The following is a 20,045-nucleotide window of genomic DNA, read 5'->3' as shown; positions in this document are numbered from 1 at the left end:
AGCAGAATAAATTTAGACGTCCCATAAATACAGAACCAAGTGCACAAGACATCCACTGTTTTTCTGATCGTCAATCTTCAGGTCTTTAACCAGATACTTCTGCTCCTCTGCACGTGCGTGTGTTCTTGCGCTTGTGTTTCCGTGGTGCTTTCGGTAATAAGTAAAGTTATACCACTTGTTCAGCGGGTAGCTTCCTACTTATTGTCCTCTATTTACTCTCTTTCTGTGTCTGTAACGTAAAAACAAACAAATAGCACTTTTCTTTTCAATTTGATTCCGATCTCCGGGAGCAACGCACGCTAATTCTGCGCTTACTGCCAAACGAAAACAAAACCGAAACACTCCCTTGTAGCTGAGCTCCGCTACCTACGAGTTGGACAACACTGATATTTCGGCATCCAATCAGGTAGCAGCTGCTTCACCGACCAAGCCCAGAAAACGCCAACGCTTTTCCCGTCCTCTCTCCTTTGTTCTTGAACGTGTGTTGTGGATGTATCGACCGGTTACTATCGTTTGTTAACGCGTTACAGCAAATACGGTGCTGCTTGTCAACTTGCGCCATTTTAAAGACATCTCGACGTTTAGTTTGTACCGCGCTTACGCGAAAGCGCGCCCCTAGATTCCGTAAAAGAAGGACCCCGACAGGACGAACGCGAAAAGCGGCTGTGCAAATCTCCTTTCTTGTGGGAAACGCGGCTGCCATTTTGAATCGGCGCGTAGGAGTTTGGAGGGCATACGGCAATGGCAACCGCTTCGGACGAGACGTCGGCGCCAGGCACAGCGTACACGATTGCGGGGTTCGACGATGCGTTGGACTGGAAGAAGACGTGGTTTGTGGAACCGTTGCCGAACAACGCAAGGTGCTCGATTTGTGCCATTGCCTACCCCGGTCTCCATTTGCTGCCGTGCATGCACTTGGCCTGCTGGCGTTGCTACGAAGGACTGCGCAGAGTGGGACCGACGTGTGCGCTGGATCGAAAGACATTTTCGCCGAGTGAGACGTCCTGGATCACGTTTGCTTTTAGCAACATGAAGCAAAGGAAGGTGAGATGTTTCACGATGTACATTTACAGGTTTGCACTACAAGGAAAAAAAAATCCGCAATTACGATTTCATACGAACCTGTCTTGTTCGAAAGCGATTGGCGGTTGGTGCCGGTTGGCGGCGATGGTTGGCGGCGTGTTAGTTGGCGGGGTTGGTACTTGGGCTTGGGGTATACGACGGCGCCGAGGGTAAGCGCCTGTGCTCCCGCAACAAAGTTATAAATAAGGTAAAGTGGAGGCGATGGGGGGGGGGGGGGGGGGGGGGGTGTCGCGCGTGAGCTTTGTGGTGCGCTCGGCAAGGAAAACGTTCGCTCGCTCGCTTGTGCATCGTTCGCTTGTTCGCGGCCTCGTTCGTTCGGGCTATTCGATTACATTGGCAACGTCTTCCTTTTCTGCACAATCTTTGTTTGGCACCTCACACATATCCAAGGCCTACAGTTATAAATTGTTGGATGTTCGGACTTCGCGCCCGCGCGCTACGAATGAGCAGATGGTGCGAGACAGATTGTATGCGTCTAAGCGCAGCGCGAGCGCAGATGTCTTCTCAAGACAAATGCCGGTGCTCTGGCTGCCTCGTAAAAATACGAAAGGATGCCTACCAAGGCAAAAAACGAATTTGGCCGCCATCCCGCCCTGCGAACGTGAATGTCCAGCGAAGCTTTTGCAAACACCACACATGGTCGAGCATAATGTCCCTAGATATTTTTTTGCTAGAGCAGAAAATCTAGGGACTTTAAAGTCGAGCATTGGATTCACGCTGTTATTCTGGTGCCCGTAATTTCTGTGGTCCACCCATGGCAGTCCTAGAATGAACTGAATGATTTGCTAGACGGGTCTCCCTTTTATATGTGAAAGCGTGGTGAAGTCATTAGGCATGTATATATGCTGTATGCCTGATTGCAACGCCAGATATGCCGTTTGCCTTCCATTGTTTAACCTGTAGTTTTGTTTTTACGCCACGAAATTTGCCGACCAACGTGAGGAATACAGAGGACCAACGTGAGGAATAATAGTAAGCCAAGTGGGCGCGCGCTGGCGCAAGTCTTGTAGGTTCAAACTGGCGCTCGTTGCGAGGCGCGGTAAACGCAAGGCGCGAGGGAGCGCGTTTTCGCGCGCCGGCAAGGTTACGTGCCGTTTGGCCTCTAAGGTCAAACTACAGGCATGCTCGCCGGCGCGTCTTGCGTTTGCCGCGCTACGCGAGGAATGATGGTTTGCATCTACAAGAGACGGGCGTTAGCGCACGGCCACTTGGCTCACTGATAGACGTTTTGATTGACATCGTCTCGTGCTTTGTTATTCACATTGCTTCAAAACGTGAAAATATTGATGAACGACTTTTTTAGGGCGAGATCCGTAGATCTGTTTTTCAAGGTCGCGTTTTTACGTATACAGGAAGTCACTGACGTGACCTCAGTAAAGGCCAGAAGCGAACAAAAGCATCTCCAGCCATGTATAAGAGATTATTTATGATTAGCAAAGGTATTGATTGATTAGTGATTGTGTAAGGGTGAATTAAGCTGGATTAGAAGGATTAGGGTAATTAGGCTGGATAAGGTGAATTGCAGTACGCTTTACAATGCTTTCGCCTTCGCGTCTCCTAGGCCATAGCTAAGGACACCTGAGAATTTTTTGCAGCACACACATGCCTCATCCTGTGGCACATATTTGCTGAGTATCTTTTGGTCCTTAGACAGCCAGCTCGGACCTCAATACCAAGGCACTCCCCTTTGCATTGTCAGACATATTTTCGCTCCTGATTTTCTTGCCGTTTTTGTAAAGCACCGAAGACTTTTTTTTTTACTGTCGTTAGGTCATCGCGACAAGTACAGAAAATGGTAATTCTCGCTAGGCATAGTTCTACCTGACTAGTTTTGGTGGTATCACGCCGTTACTGTGTATCCAGGCGCGTGGAAACGCGAGGTATGGGGTACTGGAATGTGCCGTCCGGCGGCGAAAACGTAGCTCTTTTTGCGATGACGGCTGGAGGGGCTGGAGAACTTCGGCCTACTGCAGCGTCATCTGTCGCTTGAGCCTGGGCTAATTCCTGACAAACGGAGCCGTAACGCTGCAACACAGGGCATCCGGGATCAACGTTTACAGTTGACGCGGAGGTCATTTCTTTTTTTCTTCATCTTTGTTCCTGCACGGAGACCAGAACTACTCAGGGGTTGTTCAGGTCGGGCACATATTGGACACATTGGCTGTATTCTTGCCCATCGGCGCCCTTTTGCGAAGCGCGAAATGTCCGAACGATGCTGGCAGCAGTCGTCACAGAGCTTTTTTTTTTCTTTTTTTTTTTTGTTTACAGCGAAGCTGTTAAAGGCTTAGTCGTCGATGGTCGCATCCGGATGTAGAAAAAAAAAAAACAAAAAAACTCAGGCTACGTTCACACTTGCGAAGCGGCAAGCGGGCGGAAAGGCCAAAGCGACCGGAAAATCTTTTCCGCGCATGTCCAAAGCCGCTATTCTGGACATTCCGCCATTTTCTTCGAGGCGTTACGTAGGCGCGACGCTTCCAAAATGGCGCCGATAGCCCCGTTTCGCTTTCGTAACGTGACGCAAATTTGACGTTTCGTCTAAGAAACTGCAATGTAGGCATTGAACATAGCGTGGTTGATAAAGCAAAACAGTTTTCCTCCCCAGTGAAAATAAAGCAGCTAGCTCAAAGCGTACGATTATTCGATCAAAATCGTTTCTCGCTTCCGTCGTCTGCATGCGCGCAGGCTGTCGTCTGCTTCATTAGCTAGGATGCGTGTCCTCGGGAAACGGAATGAGTCATCGTATATTGGCGCGCACGCGCTTGATTTCTACCTTGAGACAATATACGCGACCTGCCAGTGATGAACTGCGCCCGCTCTAGGCCGCGTTATCGCTATCTCGTGATCCGCAAGTGACTCAGCCCGACTCGTCTGGCTGAGAAGCGGCCGAATATCATCGATAGCGTTGCGCGCGCCACAGTTATCCGCTTGAGCGACGCAAACGCCGGCACTGCCATCTCTTGTGCACTTCGCCGCTTACTCGCACCGCGAGAGGAAACTTCAAGGCGCCGTCTTGCGTACATTTCTTTTTGTAAATTAAAAAGTCACCGTTGTCATAGCCTTTGATGACGCGAAAAGTCATTAATATTGATTACAATACAAACACAATAGTGAAAAGTGCGAAATGTCGCAGAAAGTTTGCTAGTTTCAACCAATATTATTTCAAATAAACGTGTTTTTACTCGAAATGATGGTTGAAAACACAAATGCCAACACCACCCGAGAGCGATGCAAATGCTATGAGCACGCGTTGTGAGCAAAAGATTTTCATGGCCCCAAATGACAGGGAAAATGCGGCGATACGCATGCCTCTCGACTGACACTGCATATGGCCGCTCATTACCATAATTCGCGCGGCTCGTCGCACCTCAAATTATAGCGGAAAATCTGTGCAATGGCGGCCCAGCGCAACGTCACGCAACTTCAAATTGACGTTTACGAAACGGCCCTTCCTGTGACGCTCTTCACGGGATATTCTTTCAGCCAATCAACAACTGACATGCCGGCTATCTTGAAACGCCACCACATATTCGCGAAATTGCAGATGCATTCCACGGGCTTCTGCACGCTACCGTACACTTTCTTTTTAAAGAGCTAAAGTCGCAATATAGGTGCTAAGGACCACACAAAAGTATTAGTCGATAAAATTTGCAGCTCCACGCCACGTTTCGTCATTCTGACGCAAAATAGCATTTTGCAAAACTTCCGTTTCCCGGCACAAATTTCAAAACACGTGACCTCTGGACAGCCAATGAGACAGCCAAGATGGCGGATAATGGCGGCCGTGCAGCCGCCATGCGTGTCCAGAATAGAGCCCCAAGTTCACATTTGTTTTGCTACTGCCACCGCTGCAGCTTTCGCTCACATCCATCTAGTCTGCGTACGTTTGTCGGCGTGGTGGCGCTCATTATCGCACCCATTTCGAGTGGCATGTTCATTCATTGACCCAGCCGTCATCAAAAGCGATCATTTCGCGCAACTTCGCGTGTCATCTGCGACCTTCGGTAAATTCCTCGTTGGCGTTCCGTCATTCTCCTCACACGGGCACGGTAGCACTGAGTCACAGGTGAGCATTGCAGGCTCTAGGCGTGATTACATTTCTTTAATAGCTTGTGCCTGTCTTATTTTCGACCTCGTCGTAGGCAGGCGTTGTGCCCCTTCTGGTGGCAGTTGCCAGCCTTTGCTTCTCGCTTTCTCTTTCCTGTGTATATGTTTTCAAATCAAATAATAATAATTTTGCGCTGTTTTTTCTTCAACCTTATTTACTAGTTGTAATAACGTGTCATCATTTCGTATTATTGGCTGCGCCTCCAGCACACCGAAGCGGCAACTAGAACACCAAAGCTCAAACCCGGGCATCGTCCTTGTGTTGGGGGTCGCCGAGGCCTGCGCGTCCTACGCGAGTCGGCCATGGAAGTGGGAGAAGGAATGGTTTTTATACTTCTACCTACTTGTTTCCTAGAAGCGGAAATTGAATAAACGGAAGAAGTGGACACCTCGGAAGCGGCGGTGGTGGGTTCGCCCGGCGTTGCAAAAGTGCGATAAGTTTCGCAGTTTCGCCGAGGCTTCGTTGCCGCACCTCCGGTCGCGTGACGTTGTGTACTATCGCGAGTATTGCTGACAGTACGTTTTAGTACCGCTCTTGTCGTAGAGCAAGGGGTGAGTCTTGATCGCGTCGATCAGCATTGCAGCCTACACTTTTGGAGCCATGCTCAATTTCACGACCGGATGTTTATACGCTAGTGCAGCTTCAGCTTCCGGTCGCGCGGAACGACTTTCCGCCGCGTTTCCGCTTCGCAATGGCGAAAAAAATCGGTCCGAGACCGATTTGGCTCGCCGCCTGGTTTTTCGCCCATTTGGCGCTTAGGCGGGCGCATTTTCCGAAGTTTTTGCCGCTTCCGCCTGCTTCGAGACCAAGTATGAACGTAGCCTCATTGGCCGTATGATCTATGTGCGAGTGAAAGCGCGCGTTTTCACGGGGAGCTGCCCCAATTTTTTTTATTGCCTGTGGCAAACAGCATAATTGTAAGCCTTCATCTACATACTTGCTTAGGCGGCCTATCATTCTACGAAAAATAATGTTTATTTGAAATACCATAATAGCGCTAATTAACTCTTTCATACATTTCTTACGGCACAAATTTCACTCTACGAATGGTAGCAAGGCAAATCGAGTTGGAACGAACTCTCCAGATGCCACTTGTTTGTACAAATGCGCCATCAAATTTGCAGTAAACTTGCGCTGTTCCACTTTTTATGAGAACGCCGATTCAGCATTGAAGCACAAAAGCAACTGGAATGCCAGTGCATTTCGTCGCACACATTGAAATTAAAATCGCAGTACTTGTAGTGTTCTGAGAATTCGTTCCAAGTAAATATACCTTGCGAACTCACCGGCTACAATTCGTACATTGAAATATGTGCCGTCAAGTAATTCATTAGAATGGTATTTAGATATGTTTATTAAAGTCAGATAAGAAGACGCTGCGCAGTAAATAAAAAAAGGTAATCGGTGTAATTACGGTAATTTTCCAAATAAACATTTTGATTTCTCCTAGAAGTAATGGTAAATGCCTCGCTGGCGCAACCTATTTCTCCTCGCCCGTACCCCTCCTCCACCCTTTACCTTCTCTACCCTCCACCGCCGAGCCGCGGGTACACCGTGGCCGCGGGGTATCCAAGCTAGACGCCGAGGCGCGCGGTAGGCGGGGACACCGGCGGCTTCGCTGGCGCTTGGTCGCTCAGTCTGGCGGCGCGCCGGCCGGCCTGTCTGTGCGTGCGCTTTAAGCGCAAGGGACAGGCTGAATCCAATCTGCCAGTATGGGCGTCTTGCGCTGGAGTTTGAGGTATAGTAGCGGCGCCTGGTGGCGGCGAAAAACGTCATCTGGGTAGTACCAGCTTTGATAGTATTGAGCCCTGGCTGTGGCGAAGCACATTTCTAGCCCGCGTTTAGCGTGGATTCGCACTTTTTTCTGCCCTGTTTCGAGTGCGCGAAGGCTCGTCACTTCTCACAGACCATGGCGACTTGGCTGCGAGCTGGCCGCAGCCTATACGAAAACGGACTCTCCGTGTGCCGTGGGACGTAATGCTGGAAGCAGAAGACATCGGCGACGCCGATCCGGAGAGACCTAGCTCAGCCTCGAAAAAGCGTCACCGTCGTTACTGCTGCGTCGTGGGCTGCCATGAACAAGAAGGCCTGAATCCCAACATCAGATTCTCCCGTTTTCTTTCAAGGCCTCACGAAGTGGAGCGTCGGGCGCACTGGATAACTGCAGTTCGTCGCGCTGGGTAAGCGAAATGGAAGGCCGACATAGCAGGAGGCATGGCTGGTGATTCACGATCCGAGACCCGGCCACAGCGACAATTAACAATTCGACCGGTACGAAGTGGTGAAGTGACCAGGTGTGTGCAAATGACCACAAATGGTCGGGCTGATTCGGTGACAATTCACTACCCCACTACGAGCAGCACAGGTTAGAGAGTTGAATGTGCTCATCCTTGACCTCAAGCCAGCACGTTGAGGCAGCACAGCAAGGTAGTATTGATTACAGCACATCGATGGTCGAGCGCTGTCATTAAAAGCTACATCAAGCGAGCAGCGCACGAGCTCGCGCTAAAGCGCGATTTGCACGTACGTACGTTACTGCGAGCTTATATACATTGCGTCAGTTATTTATCAATTCCTAAAGGGACAGATGGCCGCTACTACAGCGCAGGCATAATTACTTGTCTAGCGGCATGCAGTCAAAGATTGCAGGAGACCCGCCGTTTCGCGGCATGTCGAAAGACCGCTGCCGTCGCGGCGCGTACCGTCGTGCGCTCGAGCAGTTCCGTACACATGTCTGCTTATCGCTGCTGTGAATTCATTTATAGAGAGCATTTCCTGGCGTTTGTGCGCCTGAATCTAGCAGCGTGCAAACCTTACTTGAAGTTGAACTTCGCACGTGCGTGACTCGCTTCACTTGCGATTGACACCGCGCTAAAACTTCGCCGCTTATTTCTTGAACGGCGTACACGTATTCGGCTTTGCATAATTTCTTGCCTTTACGCAACATGCCACCCATGGAAAAGTCTTATGCGCCCTATATTCGCTGCAAGCCGTGGTACAACACAACCGAAAGTGGCGGGTCCATATTGTAAACGTGCTTCCCGAAGCAGACGACCGAGCTTGGTACCAGTGGCGCACCGACGGGGGGGGGGGGGGGGGGGATTCGGGGGTTGTAACCCCCCCCTGAGGCCGACTTAACCCCCCCTTTTGTTTAACCCCTTTTCTTTCCTTACGCATTTGAGTGCTGCAACTAAGATGTAAGACGCGCAATCGTCTGCACACTCGCAAAAAGCGCATTTTTTGACAATTTCCTGTAAATAAATCGAAATTAGTGCTGTATAGATGGTATTGGCAAACTGTCAACCCCCCCCCCCCCCCCTGGCAGAGATCCTGGGTGCGCTACTGCTTGGTACTACCCAGTTTCGGATTGAGGGCGATCTTTAGCACCATTTTGAAGCGCCCCCTGGGCAACGCAAGAGCCCCATAGATATCGCTAGACGGCAGGCTGTGAAATCTCGAGCAAAGGCAAAGCTGGCTGCTGAAACACCGGAGCAAAGGGAGGCCATAATGTTGCTATGGAGAAGCTTACCAAGCCCGGAAGCGTGCATTAATGAAACACTGTGTGCATAGTCTTTGCAAAACCTAGCCGAACCGACCTTTCAGCTCGTGATAACTAGGATTACAAGAGTTAAACCTCAGCCAATTTTTTTTTCTATTCCAGCGCGGCCGTAGCCAGGCTCAGCGCGCTACTACGCCTACCTGCTGAGCTCGTTAGTGTTACATAATACATAGTGACATGTTATGATCGGCAAGGAATTCGACAGGTCAAGTGGGGAAAACATCGCCGCGCGCGTTCCCATGAGGAGAGGCGGTTATCGTCTTCCTGGAAACTCGGCTCCCGCAAGTGTGGAAATCATGCCCGCGCGTTTTCCCGTGACAAGATAATCGCCTTCATCCCCGAGAAAGCGTCGCCCCTTTTACGCTCTGAGGAGACGCAAAGGCGAGCACCCAAGGGAGAAGGCACGAAGGGGAAGAGGTCGTCAAAGGCACTGATTCCACAAGTTCACGTCCACAAGGGCGACATCGGCTACTACAAGACAGCGAGTGGTTATTTAAGGCCGTCCTGGCCCCCATGTTAGGCAGAACCGCTGGAGACTCGGGTAGAGTCAAAACCATGTACCAGTGAAGTGAACACAGTCCTTTCTATTTTTTTCATCATCATGATGCCCGCCTTCAGAGAAAGCCGCAGCTTATTTAGGCGATTGAGAAGTGCGGGGTTCTGAAGGACGAAATTTCAGAAGCATGGGAAGAGATAGAGAAACGAGCTGACAAAGCTGAACAAAACGCTGCAGAGGAGAGGCAAAGAGTTCAGAAAGAAAATCAGAGAGCTGATCAAAAGGAAGCTGCAGAAAGAAAGGAACGGAGAGTTGCAGAAAGAAAGGAACGAGAGGAACAGAGAGCTCACGAACTAAAGCTAAAAGAACTAGACGTGCAGCGGGATCTGGCCAGGCAACCAGCAATAACCTCTCAATAGATGAAAGACGTTCAGGTGAAGTAGGAGTGAAGATAAGGGATCTCATGCCGTCGTAGGAGGTGAACGATGACATGGGTTTGTTTCTCGTTACTGTTGAACGAACCTGCGAGAGAAACGGGTTGGCGCTAGAGAGTTGACCTCAACAGATTCTGACCGTTCTTCCTGGCGAAGCAACCGAAATAATTGCAAGGCTAACGAAGGACGAGTTAGAGGACTATCACAAAGTAAAAGCTGCGCTGCTAACAAAATATCGGCTCTCAGCGGAGGCTTTCTGCCACCGTTTTCGGGAGGCAGTTAGGACACCGGGCGAGTATTTTCAAGATTTCAGTTATAAACTGAAAGTCAATCTAATTGAGTGGCTAAAAGGGGAAGACGCGTTCGGTTGTCGCGACAAGGTTGTTGAGCTAATCTGCATGGAGCAGTTCTATGGGTCCTTAGTGAAGAGATGCGCCTGTGGATTCAAGATAGGTCGGGCGAAAAGGACTTAGAAGGTGCTGCAGTGCTAGCGGATGAATTAGCCGCACGTCGCGAATCCGAGAAAACAAGCGTCAGGCTGTTGACTAAATTCGGCAAAGAGGAAAACACGCGCCCCTTTCACAAAGACAAAGCTAGAAGTGAGACCAAAGACGTGTCGACCGATAATTTAGGCCAGAATAACAGCGCAGCGAAAGACGAAAAAAAATCAGAAACAGCGTTGCCTCCATAAGGTTCTCGTTTGTAAACTTGTAAATAGAGCTCGTTGCATTTTTTTAAAGTTTTTTTTATTTATTGAGACCTTATTTCTTTTAATTTCAAAGGTTGCGCGTTAATCTCGGTGTTTCGTTGTGATGATTGTTATGCGAGCCAGTTACGCAAATAAAACTGCGAAGCAGGTTTCGCGACGGTGGTGGCCCGTGAACTCGCTGATTTTGTACATAGGTATTGACTATAGGCTTGGAGGTTTGTAGAAACAATCCATTTTGAGTAATTCAATGCTTACAGAGTGGGCGCGTTTATCGTCTACCATTGTAGAATTTGATTTGCTGAAGCGTGTTCGGAGAAACAATTTTCTTTCATGGTGTTGCGCGGAGATAAGTATGGCTTTTTGGTTTTCTGGCTTTAAATGCCACCTTATGAATCATCATAATTAGGAGTTGAAGCGCTCATCAGAGCGTAGTACATTTTGCATTAGAAGCGCTGGTACTGGCAGGCACGATTGACCCAAAGAGTAACTCACTGCGCAGCATTTATCCCTTTGATCATTTTCAATGCACTCTCTGTCTCTCAATAAACGTGGCTTTCTCGGGCAAGAGAAACAAAAACGTTAGGCATTAGGGCGGTTAAAAAAACGCAGTCTGGTTTTCTCCTTGTGTTAATTCTCGGGAGCCTCAAACGAGGGCTGCAGATATAATTTTGATAAGGTTTCATGTGAAGAATGTGTGAACCTGGCAGTTCTCATGGCTAGTTGAGTGCTCTCTGTTTGTTGTGCCTTGGGCTTGGCGTGGTCTATTTCCAGAAGGTGTCACCTGGCCTGCCTTGGAACGAACGGCGAAACGAAGCAGAGTCACGGGGTCTACCGGTCTCTTCGAGGTGCTTGGATGCTGCAACCCCTTCGAGACCTCCTGTGGCGGAGGACGGGCTGTTATGATCGGCAAGGAATTCGACAGGTCAAGTGGGGAAAACATCGCCGCGCACGTTCCCATGACGAGAGGCGGTTATCGTCTTCCTGGAAACTCGGCTCCCGCAAGTGTGGGAATCATGCCGGTGCGTTTTCCCCTGACGAGATAATCGCCTTCATCCCCGAGAAAGCGTCGCCCCTTTTACGCTCTTAGGAGACGCAAAGGCGAGCACCCAAGGGAGAAGGCACGAAGGGGAAGAGGTCGTCGACTTGACAACCTGTCAAAGGCACTGATTCCACAAGTTCACGTCCACAAGGGGGACATCGGCTACTACAAGACCGCGAGTGGTTATTTAAGGCCGTCCTGGCCCCCATGTTAGGCAGAACCACTCGAGACTCGGATAGAGTCAAAACCATGTACCAATGAAGTGAATACAGTCTTTTCTATTGTTTTCATCATCACGATGCCCGCCTTCATCGCCGTCTCCTGATTCGTGCGGTGACGACCCACCTCACCCGGTCGAGATTGTATCAGACAGTACGCATTGACGCACATATATTAGGGGCTCTGTTGCATGGTTGACTGTGCTCTAACGAGACATAACAGGCGCTGAACGTCACTGCGTGTTTTCTAAATTTTTTAATTAAACTTTTTGGCCAGCATTACAGAAACAGGCTCTAGGTTTGTGTAATGTGAGGTCTTAACGTCCCCAAGCGACTCAGGACTATGAGTGACTGCCGTAGTGTAGGGCTTCGGACTAATTTATACCACCCGGGTTTATTTAACGTTCTCTAACATCACGCAAAATAAATAAAGCTAAATAAAGAACACTAGTATGAGACCCTTAATAAAGTTTTATTGTTTTATTTCTGTTACAGTTTTTCTTTTTGTGCTCACCTATGCCATATGCTGTTTTCGGAAGTGTCAAACCGGTGTTGAGTGGCCACGTTTTCATTTGCTTCGGCAAAGTTTACAACCTTTATTGAGAACGCTGCTGAAAACTGTCTCCGCATGCTGCTGCTCATTGCTCACAAGTGAAAGATTAATTGCGCAAGATGTTAATCGGAAGAGCGCAAATAAGACAACAGCGAGAGGGGAAAATGCCGGGATATGAATTTTATATATGAATACGGCTTTGGCTATACGTACACCGACATGCAAGCCGTCGTTGGCCAGATGACTCACATTGTGCTTAAGACCCCTAATAATACGAGAGGTGACCTTCGCCTGCCTTTTTCAGGACAATATCTCCTGTAAAATATCACGTATTTTGCGGATAATGCGGTATATAGTCAACGATTTGTTCATGTCTCAAATGCAGGAGCATGCCGAGGTACGTCACCTATCCAGCTGCGGAAAATCAAACTTGCATTCACACGGGCCTTGTTAAGGCCGTTTCACTTGCTGCGATTATCATCGCACCGGAAGGCGATTTCCGTCGCATGCGACGAAAATCGCAGTTTGCAACTCTGCGATTTTCGGCTGCGACGAACCGGTTGGTCGCAGTGGTCGCTGCGATTTTCTGTCGAAATTGCGCCGAGAGCTATTTCGCGGTCTGTTTTGGTAAATGGCGTCTCGCTCAACAAGTGCGATGCGCGCTTAGGTGGATTGCTGAATCCGGTACGTACGCGAAGGGAGAATAAAAGCTTGTGCTGCAGATCCCATTCTCCCATTTCTATGCATTCGTTGACCCGCTACGTAAAACGAAGTGCATTTTCGCCTTTGCTTCGTATGCTTAGACACACCTATGCGAGTTCCCAATACTACGAGGTGTTCGATCCCCACGAGACGACGTGGCCTTTTGGGGTCGTCACAATTTTAATTTGTTAAGTAGCAGACAAAAATCTTGCGTAGGGAGCATGCAGTTTAATAATTGCAACCTCTGCAAGGGCAAATGACAGGGCAGCAAAGTACCCGAAGTTTCAACTTGCGCTGAACGCGTGATTGTTTAGATTCATTCTTTTCCTGTCGGTTTTCCACACGCGTAAACTTCCCGATGCATCTTGAAAGCTTATCTTGTCTGACTTGCTTATTGAATTCGACATGCCAAGCGGGCAGGCCATCGTAATTAATTTTATACGACAGTATATTTAACTTCGTGGCTTGAACAAACATAGTAAATTTGTTTTCAAATACTCCGTGTACGTTAAGTTGTACCTTCTCTGATGGAGAATTTTCTTTTCCTACCCAGAAACAATAAACCTTGAATATATTGCGGACTTTTTATCCTATTCAGGCAGAGCGACACATAGAAGGCACATGAGACAACACACAGCGCTGAACCAGCTGCGAACAGCTGCACACTCCAAAACAAATTTAAACTTCAAAACGTTTTTAAATTACCAAAACACATATTATTTGGCCCTAATAAAGAGAGGTCAATTATGCTATAACACGCACGTTTTTTTCATTGAATTAAAGAATTATGCGGCGTGTGTGACAAAACCTGGCAGCAAGCAACCCTGGGCGTCGCATCAGTCGCATTGTTAAGATCGCAATCATGTGAATTGAGCCCTAAAAAAATCGCATTGCGACGCTTGACCGCACGAATTTTTTTCGCTCCAGTCGCAGCATATGAAACAGCCTTTATGCTGTGAACTATGTGTGTGTCAGAACACCACAGCATACTCAGTGCGACGTGTAGCTGAGCGAGCATGGCCTAACATCTTTTTGCATGGGATTATAGTGCTCGCCGGCGCGTGTACTTTGCAATGGTGGCGAGAATCCAAATGTGCACAGGCTTGACAGCATTGTGCAATAGGGCGAAACGCATAACCTAAATAATTGAGTTGACTTAACGAGCCAAGTTTCTTGATTATATTGACAAGCCTATGAAACGTGCAGACAACGAATCCAATAAGAGCATCCAAGGAATATTACTTTTTCTTTTTTCCCCTGAAAGTAGGTGTACATGAAGGCGAAATCAGTAATAAGCTGTTTGTTGTTGAAACGGTACTAAAGCAAGCAGAATTGTCTGGGATCCGAACCCACAACCTTGGCTTAGCCTATATACAGGTACTCGAATGGTTTGCTTAGCTGCACGCTTTGCGTCATGCATAAACCAGTTGAGTATGGCAAAAGATTGGTAACTATATTGCCTCTTTGCCGGAATAAGTTTCAGAAGCACTGTGGCGCTCAGTCATTTACCTTCTAAGTGTTAGTATGTTAGCGACTTTGGTACAACTCAATAATGTTTGATGCCTCTTGGGAAAATGTCACGGTTTACGTCGAAGTATTGGGACCATATTTTGTTGCCTGCCATTTAGCTGCTACTACCCAATACAGTAGCCTGAAGTCGTTATTGTCATGATCGATTGCTAATGACGCCAATCCTGCTCCTGCTCGCAGATCCATTGCTGGAATGTAGTGAATGGTTGCAAGGCTGTTGGACCTATGTGCGACATTCTCCGACACTTCCACTCGCGGTGCAGTTACCATTCTGTATCCTGTCCAGAGTGCGGGCTGGCCATGGTACACAGAAGTCTCATCGACCATCTGAAGCTCCACAGTGGACATGAGAGCTTGCAGCATAATCACAGCATTGTCCCGCATCATCGCCCCGTCTGTCCAGAGGCGGCAAGCAATGTGACGCAGCAAGTATGTTAGTGCGGCTCGCAGCTTCCTGTTGCCTCATTTCTTAGGTTATCACATATGGCCTCAAATACAAGTGCAACACTAAATTAGAAGTATCCTATGTTCCAACTTTGCTTACTTTCATAAATTGATTCTCATCAGCAATAAAGAATCTCTTTATTGGCAGCGTATTTTCACTTTGGAGACAAGCATAGCAGTGTTATTTTTTCCTTTTGATATGATTTTACTTTTCTGGTCACAAATGTTTAGCTGATATGGAGCATAATGAGGTAGCACTGCGAAATTGTGCCAAACATCCGGTAAGGAATATGACACAGAAAAAGGTGTAATGTTTATAATGCACTTCAGGTTGTCACGATTGCATTGTCATATCCTTAGACAAAGCAGTATTATTTAATGAAACACAGTATTATATAATAAAACGTTCATTGTTTCTTACTTAAATATATTTGCTATTTACGACGCCTGAAACCTGCATGTTATTCTACGTTTAGAACCTGCCATCAAGCACTGGACAAGGACAGCGCTTTGTCACTTACTAGCCCTGCCATGCACTTCACCTCTTTAGTGGTAGGAAACCACGTTGAACCTTTTTCATATCGTAGGTCACACCTTTTTTTAGTTTCGAAATGTAATTATCACCTGTTTAGACCCACAATAGTTTATATGAAATGTAATTTTGCATAAACAATACATTTGCATCTTTGTGAAAATGTTTTGTCTAAAATTAAAACTAAAAAAACAGCTCACGTTTGACAGTACTCTGCAACCCACCGGGAGTGTATTGTTAAAATAACTTAAGGCAGTTGGAGTTAGGTGCGATAAACTATTTAATTTCACATGAAGTGAAATTCAGCCGTCAGTCGTTTGCAAAACACATCACAAGTTATTTAAGTACTAGCGGTGATGATTTGCATTTAGAGAAGCGAGAGTGTGCTCTAGCTTGTTTTGTCCTAGAGGGGAAATAGAGAAAGGGGAAGAAAGAAGGCATTAGTTAGGATGACTGATTAGGAGAATACCATATGCACGATGGTACAGAGCTTTTAATGGAATGGACTTTCATGTCAGAGCATCCCATAATGCATACTTTCGCACATCTCGGCAATATGCAGAAATGGCCTGTTGGTGACACTTTTTTTTTGCGATATCAATTATATGGACACTCCAGGCGTATTTCTGCCGTCGTCGTCGCATCTAGGTACCTTATAAGGGCCACGGGCGATAAAATCATAGTCGCGCACCGTATGCTTTATGTGCGAGTGAAAGCTCGTGACGGTGAGCCAGCATCACGGCTCGGACACGCAAGTGCGGGAAGCGGGAAGGAACGCACAACGCTCCGTAGGAATGGTAGGGAAATGGAGTGGCCGCGCTTTACTGCGGCCGCTCGCTCCCGTCAGGCTGGAAGGCTCCAAGGGGAGAGGGGAGTACGCGTTCTACACCGCGAGCGCCCGCCCGTGTGCTTGTATCTTGAAAGCCATCTGCGGCGGGGCCAAGGGCCGCCCCCCCCCCCCTCCCCTGTGATTTCGCTGCTAAGGTCGCGCTGATGAGAGCGCGGACAGGAAGCTCAATTCGCTCGCTGGTCCCACCGCGCTTACTCACTCCAGCGTTTTGATAGCGAGTTTCCGCGGTCATCGATTGAGATGCGTTCATGTTTGCTTGTGCGCGAGTGACACCATGCTTGTTAATTTAGTTAGTGTGCCTATGTTTACAAGTGTATACGGCCGATAAAGCTACTATCCTTCCTTTGTATAGCTGTCCACTAGTTTGCCAGTCGCAATCGATGCTTCGCCTTTCGGGCGAAACTACGACTTTTTGTAGGCACTGTTGCATCATTCAATTGTACCCGAAAGAATGTGTCCACAGATATGTGAAGGGTTGTGTCAATGGCAAGGGATATCTACCTAGCCACAGCCAGTGTCAATCTATACCTGTTTGGCTATAACTTATTTTATTGTTGCATTGAATTCTTTGCTGCCTTAACATGTGTCTACTTCCCCTGTGTGCTAAATCTGTAGCTATAACCTCCTCTCATATATCTTCGCTTTGCAAATCAATATACATATCTGGCATAAATGAGTGCTACTGTCTATTCTTTGTAGATACGTATATCGGAGACGGTTTTCTCTAGTGATTTGTGAGCTTGTGTAACAATATACCAGGGATAGGACTCCTGATCCAATTGGGCCATTTTGATACAAACACGAATTCTTGCGGCAAACTGCGCCAAACACAGAAAGTTGACCGAAATTGCGCCACGCTGCACCAGAATGGCTTCGGCACATGTGCTCTGGCAGTGGCCGCGAACAGTGAGCTGATTCGTTCTCTGCGAAACAGTGCAGCCGTTCACATTCTGAATACCGTGTGACGGCGCCTCCCGCAGTATTTCATAATTTTCGCACTTATAACACTGGACTTCACAACGCTTCCGGCTTGTGGTTGGCGCGTGCGCGGTCACTCCAGGCAGTTTTCGCTGCTGTCGGAACGGCCAGGGTGGCTGTATTTAAGGTGTACTCGAACGCCGTTGAGTAGGCCGAGTGGCGCGACGCTCCCTAGCTGAGGCGCAAAACAAAGGAAAGTAGGCATAGAGCGCTGCGAGCGAACTAGATATCAGGGAGGTGCGCGCTGCAGCGGGTGGGCGCCTCTGTCCCCAGGGCCAGTATAACGTAAAACTATTCCAATCTGTTTATATGCCCATATCTGTTTTTATGCCCATAGGGTGAGCCCCCATCGTCGGCTCACCCTCGCATGCTTTCACTCGCACACACAGCAAGCATACGGTGTGCGGCGACGATGGTATCGCCCCTGGACTTTATACAGAACATAACGGCGATGATGACGGCGGAAATGTGTCTGGAGTGTCCATATAATTGCCATTGCAATAAAAGCAAATTATTTAAAATTATACTAGCTAGTTATACTAGCCCAGGGTTGACTGCGGCTCTCTGGGTCTGCGGTGTCATATGGTGACGCAGAAATTATTTTACCGCGTCGATTGGACCGCACAATTTGAGACCATTTTCCGCTATCGTCATAATAGTCGGCGCGGGAATATATAGCTCAATCGTAGTGCCACCGATTTTTTCGGCTTTATAGGAAAGCATGCGCCGTGCCGCCGCTCGACCCACTCTTCCGTATTCTAGTATGTTATAGCTACAAAGCACGCTTCTTGGTGTTGGTTTATTGTGTGTTTCGTATTTCGAAGTGCGCGGCCATATTCCATTCCACCGAAATTCAAATTGGCCTGCTCCAAACAGCTTGAAAATGAAATTTTATTTGCTTCAAATTGCTCTATAATAAAGTTTAGTCTGCTCCAAGCTGCGCCAAAGTGCAATTTTGTCTGCTCCAAACTGCTCCAAAACTAAGTTTTACTTGCTCCAAAATGACTTTGGGCAGTCCCACCCCGAATATAGAGAAGCATAGTTCTCTGTTTGTGCAGAACTCTAATAACTGGGACAGTTTATAGTTATATGAACAGGCTAGTAAACTGTTCTCACTTCGATATTCCCTTTGCACCTTGCAGAAGTTGCTGGTTGGTATATCTCTGTCTCTAGGGTTAACTGTTCTCACGTATACTCTGCAAGATCCTTTACTGAAATTGAATTACAATTCGTTTGGTGCATTGACTCCCTTTTTTGAAGAGAAGCGAATGCTTCTCTTCATGCTTCTATGCACTAGCCACCTTTCAAGAACGTTCACATCTTCGTCAGTTTTGACAGATGTTTTAACTGCAGAAATCGTACATCTGTAGCTTAGTGAGAATTACTGACACTCCTACAAAATATGCTGCTGTGCATATTTGATATGTCAAAAACTTCCCCTTGTGTCTCACTGATTCGGATGTTTTATTGGTACTAAAGCTATCCTAACTGTCGTTGCTGAGAGCCATACTTCAATAACAAAAAATTTATGCATCCACCAAAATATAAACACGCATCTTTATATTCGGCAATTACCTACGTTTGCCGTGAACATGCATTGAAACTTGTACTGTGTTGAAAATGCGCACAATGTGGGCAAATACACCAATGGGTTCCAGTTTATTTTATGCTGGCAGCTTCACTTTAATTTCATATTTAGGTAGTGTTCATTGTAGTCATGTACTTTCCGGTCGGAGAGCCAGCTTATTAATTTTAAGCGCGACTTTGTTGATGTTTGAAAAAAACATGATACCAAAACCTATGCCTTGCACTGGCAATGTACAAGCATCAAGCTTGCTAGAAACTTCGCGATTAAAGGGTAACAGAATAAATAGGACTTGCACTGTCCTATTCTATTCCAGTGCTTAGAGTGTGCGGTCGGTTGCAGTTAAAAGCATATAGTTGTCCAGGTTGCCCTTCAAGAGGTCCTGGATACATTTTGCATTCACATGCATGAGCATATATTGACCTGCTTAAGTTGTAATTAGCATGTAATTAGTTGAAGCGCTTTCAGTTATTCAACTTCAATGGTTTCTTCTGGCTGCTTGCTTTCCAGGAAACCACCACAAGTGCACCGGATGCCGCTCAAAATGTGGATGCGCTGCAAGATGATGTTCAAGGATTAGAAAATGTGAATTCAGGCATAACTTTGCCAGTCGTGATGTCCAGTTCAGCAACTGAGCACTCTCTCAGCTCCTGCGAATCTGCAACTCCCGCAAATCTCGAGCTGACGAAGCAAAGTACAGTTCAAGTACCACAGGCAGAACATGTTCCTGAAAGCACACCAGCTGTGTCAAATGAGGTGCCAAAAGAACAGGCATTACCACTGCAAGTCCGCCCAGGCCTGTCATATCGTCGTAAGAGAAACAGAAATGTCCCAGCTTCAACACGACAGCTAAGAGCAAGGAAAGACAATTTAATCCGTAATACTGCAGAAGTGAACATACCTGGTACAGCCTAGATTTGTGCCAAGGGATGTGTCTGTAGAGGCAAAATAGATCCTAAAGTCATTAATGTTGCACTGAATGTGCTGTAGCAGCATTGCCTCTGCTGATCATTTATTCAGAGAATGATTTTATTTATTTGAGTCTTACATCTGCTGCATAATGAACCAAACCTCTCGATTTGCAGTTTGATAGGGGTGTGCTTCAGCTAGAAAATTCGTATACACTGGGCACAATGACTTTAAAGGAAATATAATTGGATATTTGAAACGTGCAGTAATTTTTCTGTCCATGTTTAAAACAGTGAAGGGATATTATGATTTATGTGTC

General features: G+C 47.3%; 1 protein-coding gene across 1 annotated transcript; it reads left to right on the top strand.

The window, feature by feature from the left end:
* The first annotated feature begins 558 nt into the window (after positions 1 to 558).
* On the top strand, positions 559 to 14,866 carry LOC119458979 (uncharacterized). Its single transcript, XM_037720830.2, has 2 exons — positions 559 to 1,044; positions 14,609 to 14,866. Exons 1-2 carry the CDS (start codon positions 742 to 744, stop codon positions 14,864 to 14,866), a joined length of 561 nt encoding a protein of 186 aa, XP_037576758.1. The 5' UTR covers positions 559 to 741.
* Positions 14,867 to 20,045: the final 5,179 nt, after the last annotated feature.

The sequence above is a fragment of the Dermacentor silvarum genome, chromosome 7 (assembly GCF_013339745.2).
Source record: "Dermacentor silvarum isolate Dsil-2018 chromosome 7, BIME_Dsil_1.4, whole genome shotgun sequence".
Lineage (NCBI taxonomy): Eukaryota > Metazoa > Arthropoda > Arachnida > Ixodida > Ixodidae > Dermacentor > Dermacentor silvarum.
Note: the sequence above shows the minus strand (reverse complement) of the source record. Positions and strands in the feature narration are given on the sequence as shown.

What these genes read in the sequence shown, in the direction of transcription:
- LOC119458979 (XM_037720830.2), top strand. Translation starts at nt 742, where the DNA reads ATGGCAACCGCTTCGGACGAGACGTCGGCGCCAGGCACAGCGTACACG. An exon ending in GCAACATGAAGCAAAGGAAG is followed by an intron (nt 1,045 to 14,608) that starts GTGAGATGTTTC and finishes TCCTGCTCGCAG; the next exon opens with ATCCATTGCTGGAATGTAGT.